The sequence below is a fragment of the Danio rerio genome, chromosome 20 (genome assembly GCF_052040795.2).
Source record: "Danio rerio strain M-AB ecotype USA chromosome 20, GRCz13ab, whole genome shotgun sequence".
NCBI classification, from domain to species: domain Eukaryota; kingdom Metazoa; phylum Chordata; class Actinopteri; order Cypriniformes; family Danionidae; genus Danio; species Danio rerio.
Window position 1 is genome coordinate 9,676,341 of NC_141040.1, and position 15,070 is coordinate 9,691,410.

Consider the following 15,070-nt stretch of genomic DNA (forward strand, 5'->3'; position numbering starts at 1 on the left):
TTTTTCCTGGGCTTTGACTTGATAACCTGATTTTAAAGTTGCCTTGTCCTACTAAACCTGAATGTTGTCTTATTTATTTATTTATTCATTCATTCATTCATTTTCTTGTCGGCTTAGTTCCTTTATTAATCCGGGGCCACAGCGGAATAAACCGCCAACTTATACGGCACGTTTTTTTTTTACACAGTGGATGCCCTTCCAGCCGCAACCCATCTCTGGGAAACATCCATTAACACACACACACACATTTATACACTACGGACAATTTAGCCAACCCAATTTATCTGTACCGCATGTCTTTGGACTGTGGGGGAAACCGGAGCACCCGGGGGAAACCCACACGAACGCAGGGAGAACATGCAAACTCCACACAGAAACTCAGAGGCTCAACCCAGCGAATTTCTTGCTGTAAGGCGACTGCACTACCTACTGCACCACTGCATCACCCATTATTTATTTATTTATTTTTATTTCAGATTGTCATAGCAAAGTCACCTGTGGCTCCTTTTGCCGTGCTGAGCTACACCATTCAGAAGGAAGGCATTCGTCTTGAGGGTGAGTTTGTTATGAATAGCAAACCAACAGTTTGAAAATTGGGACTAACTATCCCTATACGTGAACTTTCATATCTACATAAACATTGCTAGGAACCACAGTATGTCATACTAAACCACGACAGCAGTGTTAGGCAGGTAAGTACGTGCCATACAAGTGAACTATAATATGAACATGCAGGAACCATAACCAAATTTCTAATTTATATCAAATAAATTTAGATCAAATTTTAGAAAAGTGTTTTAGCCTTCAAAGATGCTTGGGACCTAATTCAAGCTGGTTTATTTATTCAGACATTTCTGAAATGTAATGGAGAGAAGTTTTTTTTTCCCTGAACACATTTTAAAACAATAGTTTTAATAACTGATATCTAATAGATCATTTATTTTGTCTCTGCCATGATGACACTACAAATTATTTTAATAGATGTTTTACAAGACACTAGTATTCAGCTTAAAGGCTTAACTAGGCAAGTTATTGGGCCAATTTTTTGCTCTTTCTGTGCTAAATATTATGCAAAATATGTGCAGGTTTATGAGGAATGATTTTGAGAGTAAAGTAGCTAAAAGCCTAACAAATGAAACAAAGTATAACCGTTTAACTTATTTAGGATATACAATGTCTTTCATATTCATTCATTTATTCATTCATTTTCTTTTCGGCTTAGTCCCTTTATTAATTCGGGGTGGCCACAGCTGAATGGACCGACTACTTATCCAGCACTTGTTTTACACAGTGGATGCCCTTCCAGCTGCAACCCATCTCTGGGAAAGTCTTTTATATATAAAGATCAAATAAAATACAGACAATTTACTTTGCAAATGGTATTGTACCTAAATAATCTAAACATCTGGATATTATTGAATAATATAGATGAAAAAGTAATTATTTATATATTCATATACATGTACATAATCTTCATTCACAGATTTTAATATAAGCTTCTGTTGCCAAGAAACCAAGAATATAATATTTGGAGGGCTAAAAATATTCATCTTAAAAACCTCAAAACAGCTTAACTAAAAGAAACAAGACTTCTTAAAAAAAAAAATAAATAAATAAATAAAAAATAAATATATATATATATATATATATATATATATATATATATATATATATATATATATATATATATATATATATATATATATATAAGAAAGAGAGAGAGAGAGAGAGTGCTTGAGAGTGCTTGAGAGTGCTTGTTCTCTTGCTTGTTCTCTTGTGCTTGTGTTAAGTAAATGTGGGATTTAAAAAAAGAAAATAAATTTGTGTCATCGCTTACTCGACTTCCACTTTTTCCAAACCTACATGTAAATAATGTTGGTTACCAAAAAGTTGATGGTAACCACAGCCTTCCAAGTTAGGAAAAAAATAATAATGTGAAGGTCTGTTGTTGTTTATTTACCATCTTTCACAATTTCTTCATTTGTTTTCTGCAGAATAAACTCATACAGGTTTAAAACACGTGGAGGGTGAGAAAGTACGACATTCTTCCTTTTAAGAGTAAACTTTCTCTTTAAACCACACCTCAGATTCTGTTACTTTACTGAATGCCAGCAATAAGAATTCTAAAAAATAACCTTCGTTGCTTTGTACTCATTTGCGTGTGGTTTCTGGTGATAGACCTTCTAGACAATGCTGGACAAAGTACACAAATTAAAGATAACCTACTAAATATTCTCCAGTATACAGTTTAAGTCAGAATTATAAGCATCCCTTTGAATTTTTTTTTTCTTTTAAAAATATTTTCCAAAAGTGGGCTTATCGCGTTTTAACCACTTACTGTGTATCGCATTTTTGACAGATTCCTTTGTACACCTGCAGATGAAAAGGTAAAAAGCATCCGATGTGGTGCGTTCCACCACTTAAACCATTGATACAGTGATTGCCTATCAACATAAAGAGTGCAGCACACTGCCCTTTTCTAAAGTCAACAAAAAGGCAGGGCGGTGCACCTTGCATTTTTAAAACTAAAAAGCACATTTCTTGGTCGGTTACGAAAGTCACTATGTCAGATTATGTTATTTATTTATTTTTTCTTGTTAAAAATCGTGACTTGTCATGTGTAACAAATGTGTTAGACTACACGTTTCTTTATAATCAGTCATCCCCTGACATCTAGGACAAGCGTTATTTACAAAAGCAGTCACAAGTGTTGCTAGAACAATATTTCTTATCTCAATAAAACATTTAAAATCTTTTTTAAATATTAATAAGCACTGATACTTGCAGACAGCTAATAACTATTAGCAATTATTTAAGGGCATTCCTTGAGACATGGATAGGATCAAACTTATGATTACTTTTTAATATTTAGATATTTTCTGTGAAATCTAAATGCATATTTTCCTGGCATGGGTTTCTTATTTAGCACTTCGCCTGAACTTGTCGCCCATGAGACTTGAAAATGAAAGCAAATAAGTAGCAGCAAAGAAAAATCAGATGCGCGAGACATAATCTTTAAATAATGACATATTAATTAGCAAATTAACAGTATAACTGAGATTTGTGATACAATCACAGCGAAGCATTCATTAAATCCCTATTTTCCTTGAGCGAAACAAACCCGTATAGTTGAGTAGTGGAGGGGCTTAAACAAAAATAGAATTTGTTTATTTTTCTTGGAAAAAATATCATTTTGAAACCAATTCCGTTTGCTATAATTTTTATCTTAATTTGAATGCATCTTTTGTCGGTCAGTTATCAATTAGGTGAAGCGCTTCAAAACAAGTCTGCTATATGCGCTAAAACACAAATCGCTGTGAGATTGTGTTGGTTTGTGAAATAAAATAATAATCCAGCCTTAATAAAATTAAAGTGAAGCATTCACAGTTTCAGAGAAGCCCATGTTAAACTGTTTTCACTATTAAAGACAAATTTGAATAAGCAGGAAATGCTTTTGCAATAGATTCGCAGCACTGAACCTGTTCCCAGATTATTTTTAGAAGAACAAACTGTTGGAAGGACGAAAAACTCAGAAACTCGTTGTGAGAATGAAGTTACCTGCATATTTGTGTGATTCTCTCAGATAAATTAGCTTAAAACACCCTAATATTTTAGAAAAGGTAGTTAAAGTTTGCATAACCAATGATTGATTTTATCCACCCGTGACCCACCAATAAGTAAATATGCAGCATATTTTTTGATTACCTGACCGGTGCATTGTTGGCAGTGCCCCTTGAAATAACTGAGAAAGGATGTGCTCCAATTGTCCAGTGTCACCCACATGACGGAACTCGTCGTGAAGAACAAGAAAAAAATTAAACATGCTAGACTTCCTGCGATGGTGTCATGAGGAGCCACAGGCATGGTATTTGTTGTCGTGAACTATGCCAAATAACACTATAAGAAACTATTGAATCTTGTGTCACGATGCCCATTTGTCTTTTGCGAATCTCCACAATCAAGGAAATTGAACTGAAATTAGGGGTTTCAAAATTAATAGTTTCTTCGGTGTAATAGATCATAACCGATTATTACATACTAACGTCATTTATCTCCTATGCACGATGTCACAGTAAAATACTAGGCAAAGGAGGAGAGGGCGAGTAATGAAAATGCTTTTACTACTTAAAAGGTAGATAATTATGCACAATTCAACTACTTGAGAATTTGCTGAAAAGTCTTTCGTTGACACTGACCACGGCTCAGCACACGAGCCGCTATTTCACCACTAGGGAGATATGCTGTAAAACTCCATCTCTGCCGTTCACTCTCTCACTTTGGACATTTTACCCACTGCGCTGGCCTGTTTGTGAGGGAACTTTCTTCTCCTCTCGGTTGTTAAAGCGATACTTGTGGATCCAGACACGAGCATGTATAAGTTGCGAGTTTTATCCACTGTGTTTATTATTGATTACCTGTGATAACCGCGTTTTATGAACATATAGACTGTAACTGCGGCTGTTCTTCCCGCGTGACTCATCGGTGAACGTCGCTTTCATTTCTAAAGCCAAGTGCAGCCCTTTCTCTTGAGCAGGTGAAGACAATGACGAATCATAGGGGTGTAAGACGGCGCTCAAAAAGGAAGAAGGATAATATTTACACTAGTTTATTTCCTATAAATGCTTATGCTGTCTTTTGTGCGTATTGGAGTTTTGTCTAAACTTCGTATTGTGTTTTCTTTGAAAAGGTAAAGGTACAGCTCATATATCTTACTGCTTGTATTAAAGGACAATAATGTATTACAAATAATATATAAAAAATTATAGATTTTAATTAAAAAAAATTATTGTGTTGAAGACAAAAATCAAATTGTTTCTGAAAGCATCATCAAAGCACCATGATGCACCGAGATATGCAACCAAATCGATGGCATGATAATCGTAACCGAACCATGAGACCAGTGTAGATTCACACCCTTACCAGAAATTATGACAAATTCATGTGAACTGGCCTGGGCTTAACAGGTTACCAGCATGTCTCTTGAGTCGGTGACTATTTTTCATTCATATTCCAAGTTTAAAACAACAAGACATGTTTTTTTATTAAATTTAATAAAAAATTTGGAGTAAAATGTACAGTAAAATCCCCTGGATTCTACAGTGAAGTAAAAAATGGTTTTGCTAAACAAAGTACAGATAAGAGAAGAGACAAGAGAAGTTTTATTTCTTCTGTTGAAGACGAAGAAATATATTGTGAAGAATTTTGTAAGCGGCCTTTGACATAGATACTATGTAAGTCAATGGTTGTTTTTTTTACAACATTCCTCAGAATATCTTCCTTTGTGTTCAACCAAAGAAACTCAAACAGGTTTTCAACAAGTGCAGAGTGAGTAAATGATGATAGAATTTTCATTTTTGGGCAAACTATCCTTTTAAGTACAGTAAAAAATAAATAAATAAATGTTTCTGGCTACTTCTGCTTCAGCCAGAACTTCTGCCCACTACATTTTACTATGCAGGACCTCTGGCTGTCCTGTCAGGACCGTTTGAATTCACTCGTAGGCTTCACAGTTTACCTCTGGGTGGTTTGTGTGGATTCCCAACACCACAAAACTTTAATGGGAAACAGGATATCAGAGGAAAAACATAGTGGGAATGTTTTGGCTCTTTAACAGAGCTTTATAGTGGTGTATTTGTGGTTGGTTTTTAACAGCCCTTGGAAAAGATTCACTTATAATTCATCTTGCTGTACCTGAGTCCATTTTTGGGGTTTGGAATTGAAGCTGTTTGCTTGTGCATTGTTCAAGAAAGCTACGATTGGTATCAATGGTATCAATTCAGCATAATTTAATAACAATGAATAATCAAAGAGCTCACACTTCCTGTTAATGCCTGCTCCACAGCTGATATGAGCTCACATTCAGGAGCTTGTTTTTGCTTTGTTGGGTTTTATTAGAGGAAGCGAATACTAAATTTGCTCATTCTGCACTTTTGTTTAGACAGGCGTTGTAGATTTTGCATGGGATATTAATGCAGTTTAAAAATGCAGTATAAAAGTAAACTAAGCTAATTTGTTCATTGTTGCTTATTTTGTTGTTGTATCAGATAATCTGCAGCTTGCATGAGAAAAATCTTGCCACGCTTCCTTTCTAAATGGAAAATATCCTTTTTCGACAACAGCTCGTGGTCTGTAAGATTTTTCAAATGCAGTAAATATCAACCCAATCTTAGAGAAACTCTTGAGCAGTTTACATTTTGTAAACCCATTTACTCACATATTCTTTGCGTTATTTAAAGTCAAATTTCATGATTTATCAGAGCTCGCCACAGGGTAATGAACCACCAATTTTCCTGGCATATACATGGTGAATGCTTTTCCAGCTGCACTCCAGCACTTTAGTTCACCCAATTCATTTATTCACATGTCTTTGGACTGTGTGGGAAACTGGAGAAAAAACATGCAAACACAGTGATAACATGCAAATTTCACATAGAAATGCCTTCTGGCCCAGCCGAGACTTAAACCAGCAACCTTCTTGCTTTTAGGCGACAGTGCTAAATTTGTGCTAGAGCGATATTCCATACAGCACTGATGGGTGTGGAAAATTCTGCGAACGATTTACCAATAATGTGCAAACTAAGGAAACAAAAACTGATCACTGATCTGATTACTGATCAACACAATGAGTGCAGTGCAATTTAGGCAAGTGCCAAATACTGTGCTTTTTTCCCTATACTGGGGGAGGAGGTGCTAGACAGATATTTGCAGGCGCTAGTCTTGGAAAATTCATTTTAGTAGTAAAAATGCGTACAAACCCTAATATTCAGTAACAATAGTCAACAATATGTAGTGGTCAACCTCACATTTACAACATTCTTTCAATCTAATCAAATTACATTTACGTTTTTTTCTTTCAATATTCAAGCAAACTGTCCTGAATTGTTTTTATCTGCGCCCCAAATTGCATACTTCCTACTAGGGTTGTCACGATACCATTAATTATGTTTGATTAATTACATTAATTATGTTGTATATTGGCTTGAGAAAGCCAACATACTGTTATACTACTCTGTCCTTGAAAACAAACGTATCTCCTCCTAGGCTGTTCATGCCACAAGGCCCAAATATGGTCAAAATATGCCTTCTACATTCAAGATTGTTGCTATATCTCCTCATGCCTGTAAGATTTATCATTTTTTTAATAAAAAATGTTAAATATTAAATTTTTATAATCCGGGCATATAAAAAAATTATACAAGCCCCAAATTTGGCCAAACGCTGTATTAAGATGCGGTAGATTTTGTTGCTATATCTTTAAGGTTTTTCAGACTTATAGTTTTCCAATAAATAATTTTTAAGCATTATTTTTCTCAAAATACGGCAAGCCATTTTTGACTTAAACTCCATATTTTTTACTGATATGGCAAGCCATTTTTGCATTTATCACCTTCACACTTATTAAGGATTGTATTTTCAAAAAAATACAGCAAGCCATTTTTACATAATGTTCATTCCCTTAGTCCCTTTATTAATCAGGGGTCGCCACAACGGAATGAACCGCCAACTTTCCAGCATTTGTTTTACACAGCGAATGCCGTTCCAGGCAACCCAACACCAGGAATACATAATGTTCAAGTCCAGTTTTTGACACTCATAAAGACTGTCATAGAAACATTGGGGTTGATTAAGATCACTCATATTGCCAAGAAGCTTTGATGTATCATCACTAATCTGTCAAATGTACCCATAGCAATAAAACAGTATAACCTAGCAACCATTTAAAAATAGCAATATCTCTACATCAGAACATCTTAGGGACCTGGGCATTGGCTTGTTTTACTCATGCTAGCAAATGGGACTTCCTGTGTACTATGCATGGTAACAATGAGAATGGAAGCCAAGTGCTAATAATGATTAGCTACATGCTATGAATGATTATCTAAATGCAATAACATATGCTAGAAATGCCTACTGAGTATTAGCATTTGATCAAACATGTACACGAGCATTGCCATTTAGCAACTGCTTAGCAACCACCTAACAATGCCAAAAACGTTTGACTTTCTCAAGCCAACATCAAAGTTTATCAATGAACTTTAGGTTCTAGCTAATCTTACGATACTATACCAGTAGTGTAGTGATACTGTAATTCATAACTGAAATTATAAAGAAAATTGTCAGAAATACTATATTTTATGTTATAATAGGCCTAACTTAGAATTAATACATAATTTTCTTAAAGGGGTGGTCCACTATGATGTCATATTTTAAACTTAAGTTGATGTGCACTGTAGCTGTGTTACCATAAACAGCATCTCTGAATGTAAGACGCTCAGTTAGCTTAGCAAAGACTACAATGAACGAGTTTTGGGGACTACAAAAAATACTTCTGGGCATACAGATACACTGAGCAGCTAAGAGGTGTGGTCAAGGGCGCTGTAATGTTACAGCATAGGGAGCTAAAAAGCTATTTAAATGACATATAAAACACTGTTATTTCCACAGAGCTTCTTCTGTTTCTGTATTTGGGCTTCCAAATGACACGACACAAAGACAGAAGTGCTCACAGTTCAATATTAATTATGTTTCAGAGAATTATAAAATACATAGCAAGCATGATTTGACAAAACACAGCTTCCAGAATATCTCCCAGTTCAGTGCTGGCTTTGGTTAAAATCTTCTCAAAGGATCAGCTCCAACAAGCAGAAGCTGTAGCATGTGAGTTTTTTATTTGTTGTTTAGTGTTTAGCCTTAACTGTATGCTGTAGTAAAGATGTAAGCAACGGGAAATGCTGTTTGGCACCGCTGTATGTTATATGATAAGATATTTCCAGTTTCCAACACTTGGAAGAGAATAGATGTTGGATGTAAAGAATAAATTTTATTTTAAAAACATTTTTTAAGTATATATACGAAATGTAACTTATAGAAAATAGGGAAACACTTGATAAGGTATTATCGCCTACTGAATTCACTCTTCAAATAAATGTCACGATCAATCTCATTTGGCAACTAAAATAAAGTGAACTAGTGTCTGTGGTATTCCTCATTGTTGATGAGATTTTGGAGTGCATTTTCCATGTCATCCTCTTCATTTTGAGGAAAAGCTGTGGAAGCTGAACACACATATTGGCATGTACAGTGTTTTGAACAGTACTATAGTTTAATTAAGTACTTTAATTAATCTGTTGTGGTAATACTATAGTTGCTATGGTAACACAACAAGTCAATAACAATATAAACAAATTACCCAGTGCTGTATTTTTTATTTATTTATTTATTTATTTTTTTTTTTACAATATAAGGTATATTATTCTATGATTCGCTACACTCTACTGTAGTAAAACATTTTTTTTTTTCATTTTATTAGTTGATTTTATCACTATTCTTAATACAGTATGCTGAAGCATTCATTAAAAAGTTGTAAATAATAAACATAGGGAGTATACCTAACATTCAAAAACACTAGTTTTATTATAGAATTTACCTTAGCATGTAAGTAAATAGTGTAGCAATATATAAACCATATCAACATTCTTGGGATAACAATTAAACAGAAGCATCTCTGAAGAGCAAAAGCACGAAAAGAGGAGGAAACACAAGGCACAAATTGTGAGTCTGCGTCATCTGACGGAGCGAGAGCAGATCATTTGCACGTGAGCAGACAGTGTTTTGAGTGCACACGAGTTTTGTCCACGAACAGAGGAAACCGGTGTGTTCGATGCTTGTCTTACATGAATGTGCTCACGACATGTAATACTGTGCTTACGACATTTGTCAGTGAAATAACACCATATGCACATACAGTTGAAGTCAGAATTATTAGCCCCCTTAAATTATTAGTAACCCCGTTTATTTTTTCCCCCTATTTCTGTTCAACAGAGAGTAGATTTCTTCAACACATTTCTAAACATTATAGTTTTAATAACTCCTCTCTAATAACTGACTTGTTTTATCTTTGCCATAATGACAGTAAATAATATTTTGCTAGATATTTTTCAAGATACTTCTATCAGCTTAAAGTGACTTTTAAAGGCTTAACTAGGTTAATTAGGTTAGCTAGGCAGGTTAGGGTTATTAGGCAAGTTATTGTATAACGTTCTGTAGACTATCGAAAAAAAAAGTTAGCTTAAAGGGGCTAATAATTTTGTCCTTAAAATGGTGTTTAAAAATTAATAACTGCTTTTATTTCAGCCGAAATAAAACAAATAAGACTTTCTCCAGAAGAAAAAACATTATCAGACATGCTGTGAAAATTCCTTTGCTCTGTTAAATATAATATGGGAAATATTAAAAAAAGCAACAATGATTCAAAGGGGGGCTAAGAATTCTGACTTCAACTGTACGTCCATCGAATTTACTGTCTTCTGCCATTTTTTATTTTCCGCTGCACGTTAGGGCTAAACGTTACTGTGAGGCTGAGTCAATAGCCTCGGACCTTTAGCTCAGAGGCTGAAATCATTCCGCATTCAAAGTAAAAAGTTTCAATAGCCAGACTCAGTTGAAGATTAATGACAACACACGTGTATATTTATCACTAACCCCAAACAGGAAATAGAATTGCGCTATTTTTTATTTGTTAATGTTTTGCGAGCGAAAGGTTTGTTATAACGAATGCGTTACTGAACATGTACAGAGTAAAATGTGTTAGTAATGCCTTACACTACTGCTTTTATAGGAAAATGTAACACGTTACTGTAATACATTACTTTTGTAATGCATGTCTACCAACACTGGTCACAAGATAATGACAAATGGTGAATGCAGTACGCCCAAATTCCATTCATACAACCAATTTCACTTGGCGGCCATCTCTGAAACACCTCTCTGCTGTATGTTCAGGCATTTCGTTTGAATGGGGACACTGCTTGGGTAATTGCTTGCCAAGCTAACGCTTCAATTTCATATTAGGAATCATTAATAAAACAACAACTGTCCCTTTAGACTAATTTCTAAACGTTAGAATGACACAAAATTTGCAGAAGCTCACTTCTGGTTTAAGCCAATGCCCTGAGGAATCGTCAGTCAACAGCAATCCCTCATTGGCTCCTACACTAATAGGCGGTGCTTTATTTGCATTAGTGACCATTCAAAACTATATGAGTGACACGTCTTGTGTATTCTATAGTCTTTGCTACTTCTCACATTCAAGTAAGCACTTTTCTTTACAAGTAGTAAATTCAAATGGAGTACCTACTCCATTAATAATCCACATTTAAGCAATCCCCCATTTCTGTGTTTTGCTGATAGTGCTTCTCTGTGAAGTGTATGTGTGGTTGTGCGTCTTTGTGTCGGGCAGTGAGACAGTCGTAAGTGTGTCTAGTTGATGTGTGTCTAGCAGCTCTTGAATAGTTTTGCTGTGGTCTGGCTCTCTGCATCAGTTGTGTTAATCAGTCTCTCTCTCTTTCTCTTTCTTTCTCTCTCAACAAGTGCATCTTTGATATGTAGAGCTCAAGGCCTGCCAGCTTCAAATAAAGAGCCTGTATGAGAAAGACCTTTGAAACACTCTTCTTCACACACTTCTCCCTCAGCTCTTTACACAATGTCCTCGAGTCAGTCAGACACACACGCAGTTAATAATGCTTCCTGCTAATTTCTGATCAGAACACATCTCGTTAGTTCACTTGAATCCAGAAATGATTATTGTTGGTTAGTGGTTTGTGGGTGATGCTGAAAATGTTCATTTTAAGGGCACCTATGATAAAAATCTTCTTTTGTAAGCTGTTTGGACAGAACTGTCATACTGTTATACTTGAGTGATATAAACCCAACAAGACTCTTTTTAAAATTTCCTGACATTAAAATAGGACCCAAAATCCTAGTGATTTTGAGGCCCACCGCAACGTGATGTAGAAGTCCAAATTGATTGACAGGCACCACATTTCTTTAATAGAGTGGAAGAACTATGACATCACCTTAATCAGCTGCAAGCATAAAACTGGTTCCCTCGATAAAATCCCTATAGGATTTTCCCATAGGCTTTTCGAAGTTTGCAAATAATAAGCTCTGTGTTCAAACACTGTTCATTACACTTATACGTTTTGTCCAGCCGGATAATCCTCACACGAATATACAACTGAATCTTAAATGTAAACGCAAGATTTAAAAAGCTAACATTAGGCTATAAACAGACTACAGCGTCTTCAGGATGCTCGTCTGTGACGTCAGCACCACCCTGCTACAGACAGCTTTTTAAGCTTATTTTTTGGGAATATGGTCCATGACCAGATTTACTCTCACCATTTATTATATTATAATCCACGCTATATATTATAAACAAATAAATACACAAAAACACATAGACCTATATGTGTCTTTTATTTTTTTTTACGTGGGAAACATTTTTGTTTCGCTTTATGGTTGTTCTAAAAGTTTTCAAACTGTATGTATAAATCTGCCTACATAGTATTATCATAAGACATATTTAAATAAGTGTATCGCTCACGTGCACACAGCCTGCTTACTTTAGTAACTAACGACAGAAATGAGACATGAGGAACAAGTCTATCAAATGCCTGTAAGTTCCATGATGGATCAAGAACAACATTCAATATTCTTTTTTTGTCACAAAGTACAGTGAAAAGCAGCCCATACGGTCACATATGCTATAAATTTTAAGTAGGAGGGTAAATATTGCAGTTAAATGTGTTCGGATGAAAAAAAACCCAGCAAAAAATCACTTGATTGCGTTAAAATGACATTAATATGTATGTATTTTTATCTATTATACACATGTTTGCATTACTGAGAGCAGGAGAGAGACAGGATGCACTGGTGAGCAGTATCTTCATAATGTTGTTTAATTAAAATAAATGATCAACATATAATCTGTCTCGACAGCCTTTACAAGTGAAGGCATCATCTACGCACAATATGAATTCCCCAAAAAACTCTACAAACTATAAAGTACTATTCATGAAAATACTTAAATAACACACAAATCCAAATGCCCAATGCAAGCGGGCTGTGCTCCAGTTTCTCTGACACAGATTGTAGTTCGATTTAGCAACTTAATAGCAATCAAGGATATTCCGGGTTTTTGCATACAAATTGACGTCATAGTTCCTCCACTTTATAACATGTATACACTTGTCCACAGAATATCGGACAAGTGTCCAATATTTTTGGACAGTATTGCAGTTTATTTTTTGCAAATAAAATGCAGTACTTCCCACACATAGATTTCACTTGGGCGGACAGCCCGGGTATATTAACGGCTGCCTAAGTATAACCAAACATCCGCGTTTGATTAACCCACAGAAAATCTCGACCTACACATCTCGTATTGTTTATTGTGTGTGCGCGCAAGAACAGTCATCAACACTTCCTTAGTCAATCTCACTTGCTCTGCAGAGACCCAAAGAGATGCACCTTTTTGAGGCTTAAAAATGCATCCGGTGACTCCGCATGCTGTTTAAAAAATGTCCGGGAATCGACTTTTGCTTTCGCTTTCTAAAGTTGTTTCATTTTCTCATTACTCTTTTATTAAAGACTACTTTCCACTTGGCTTCACAGCTGACAGTGCTCACAGCTGCGAGACAGAGAGAAAAAGTAAATAATAGATTCTTTAATCTATTTATTTTTTACTTTACTAAATACTCGGAAAGGATGAAATGGCATCTAAACTGGCTGCAAAATATGTCAACCCATAAGGAAATATTATTTAAATAATCTACACTTTTTATTCTTGTTATTAATCAATATCCATTTTAGAGATATTATGTGTTTTAATCCTTTTTCCTGTATTTATTTCTTATTTGCTGTATACTGTATGTTATTATTTGATGATGCAAATATATTACATTATATATATATATATATATATATATATATATATATATATATATATATATATATATATATATATATATATATATATATATATATATATATATATATATATATATATGCTTTGGTAATACTGTGCTAAAATTCATGCCAGTAAAGCAACCTGAACTTGTCACATGTAGTTCACATTTTATGTGCCATGAGTAAAGGATGTGATTTAATCTGGCTACCACCGCAAGTATGTTTTAAACCTGTGGAAAGCACTGAACTGTGATTGAAATTAAAATTAAAGTTTAAAACGCTTTTAAAACGGTTTGTAATAAAGAAAATTGCTATGTAATTCTTAACTACACTTTTATGTTTGTATTGTTTGGGTTTTTACCAAAATCTGGTTCAATTCCATGTCAACAGCCCCTTTAGAAATATTATTCCCAGGAAAAAACAATGAATATACAAATACAGTGGGGAAAATAAGCACTGGTTCATTGTTTTTTCATTGTCTGGATGCAAGGGGTAATGCAGGGGCCAAGAAGTTTTTAACATGACCAAACTGCTTAAAAAGAAAACACTTCTTATTTAGTGTCAAAGGAAAAAATGCACTGGGAGGGATATTTTGGCTGATAACCTTTAAATGTTTATCATGACATTGTGCTCAACCAGTCAACATTGCCTCATCTCAATAAATTATTGCATTACTTGCAACTCTATTTTGAATAGCTGTAATGTCTCCATATTATGTAACTTCCTCTGGCAAAAGAGTTGTGAGACATTTTATGTGATTCTGAGGGAAGTTGTAGGATGATTAGTTAATCTCAGCATTTAAATTTCACAATAATCCTTAAACCAGAGTTCCAAGGAACCAAACCTAAGGCAGTCTTACATCAGATCTTGTCTAAAAATAAGACATGAGCAGTTTGCTGTGGATTATTTTCTAGTAGCGAGTCAGCGTTTGTCTGAAAATTTTCTATTAAGCTATAATAAATTGGTCAAAACAATAAACATATAATGTATAATACATATAACATATATAATGACAATAAATGGAAATTTGTTACACATGTTTTCAAATAAACACTGTTCTTGTGAAAAATAGTATTTTTTGACATGCATATATTGAACAACAAAACTTTTTATATATTGTGAATCTTAATTGCAAAGTCCATAAATTCTTTAAAATGCATTAATAAAATTCCTTACCAATAAGAGTCCTTTAAACTGTTTATCTAGTGTAAATAAACTACAATATATCAACTTTAATATATTGAGCTTTTTTTGGATGATGGATTAATATTACCACAGATTGTCACTTAAACTTAATAATATACTAATCAGGTTTCAGCTT

At 34.5% G+C, this 15,070-nt stretch overlaps 1 protein-coding gene across 5 annotated transcripts in view; it reads left to right on the plus strand.

Annotated features, from left to right (window-relative positions):
- rad51b (RAD51 paralog B) overlaps positions 1–15,070 on the plus strand; it is an 88,292-nt gene that overhangs the window by 47,412 nt on the left and 25,810 nt on the right. For 2 of the 5 annotated variants that reach the window (XM_087296561.1, NM_213412.1), the window contains 1 exon segment: positions 477–555. The exons of 2 other annotated variants lie outside the window; for them this stretch is intronic. In XM_087296561.1, coding sequence (XP_087152687.1) covers positions 477–555 — 79 coding nt within the window. 5 annotated transcript variants of the gene reach the window in all.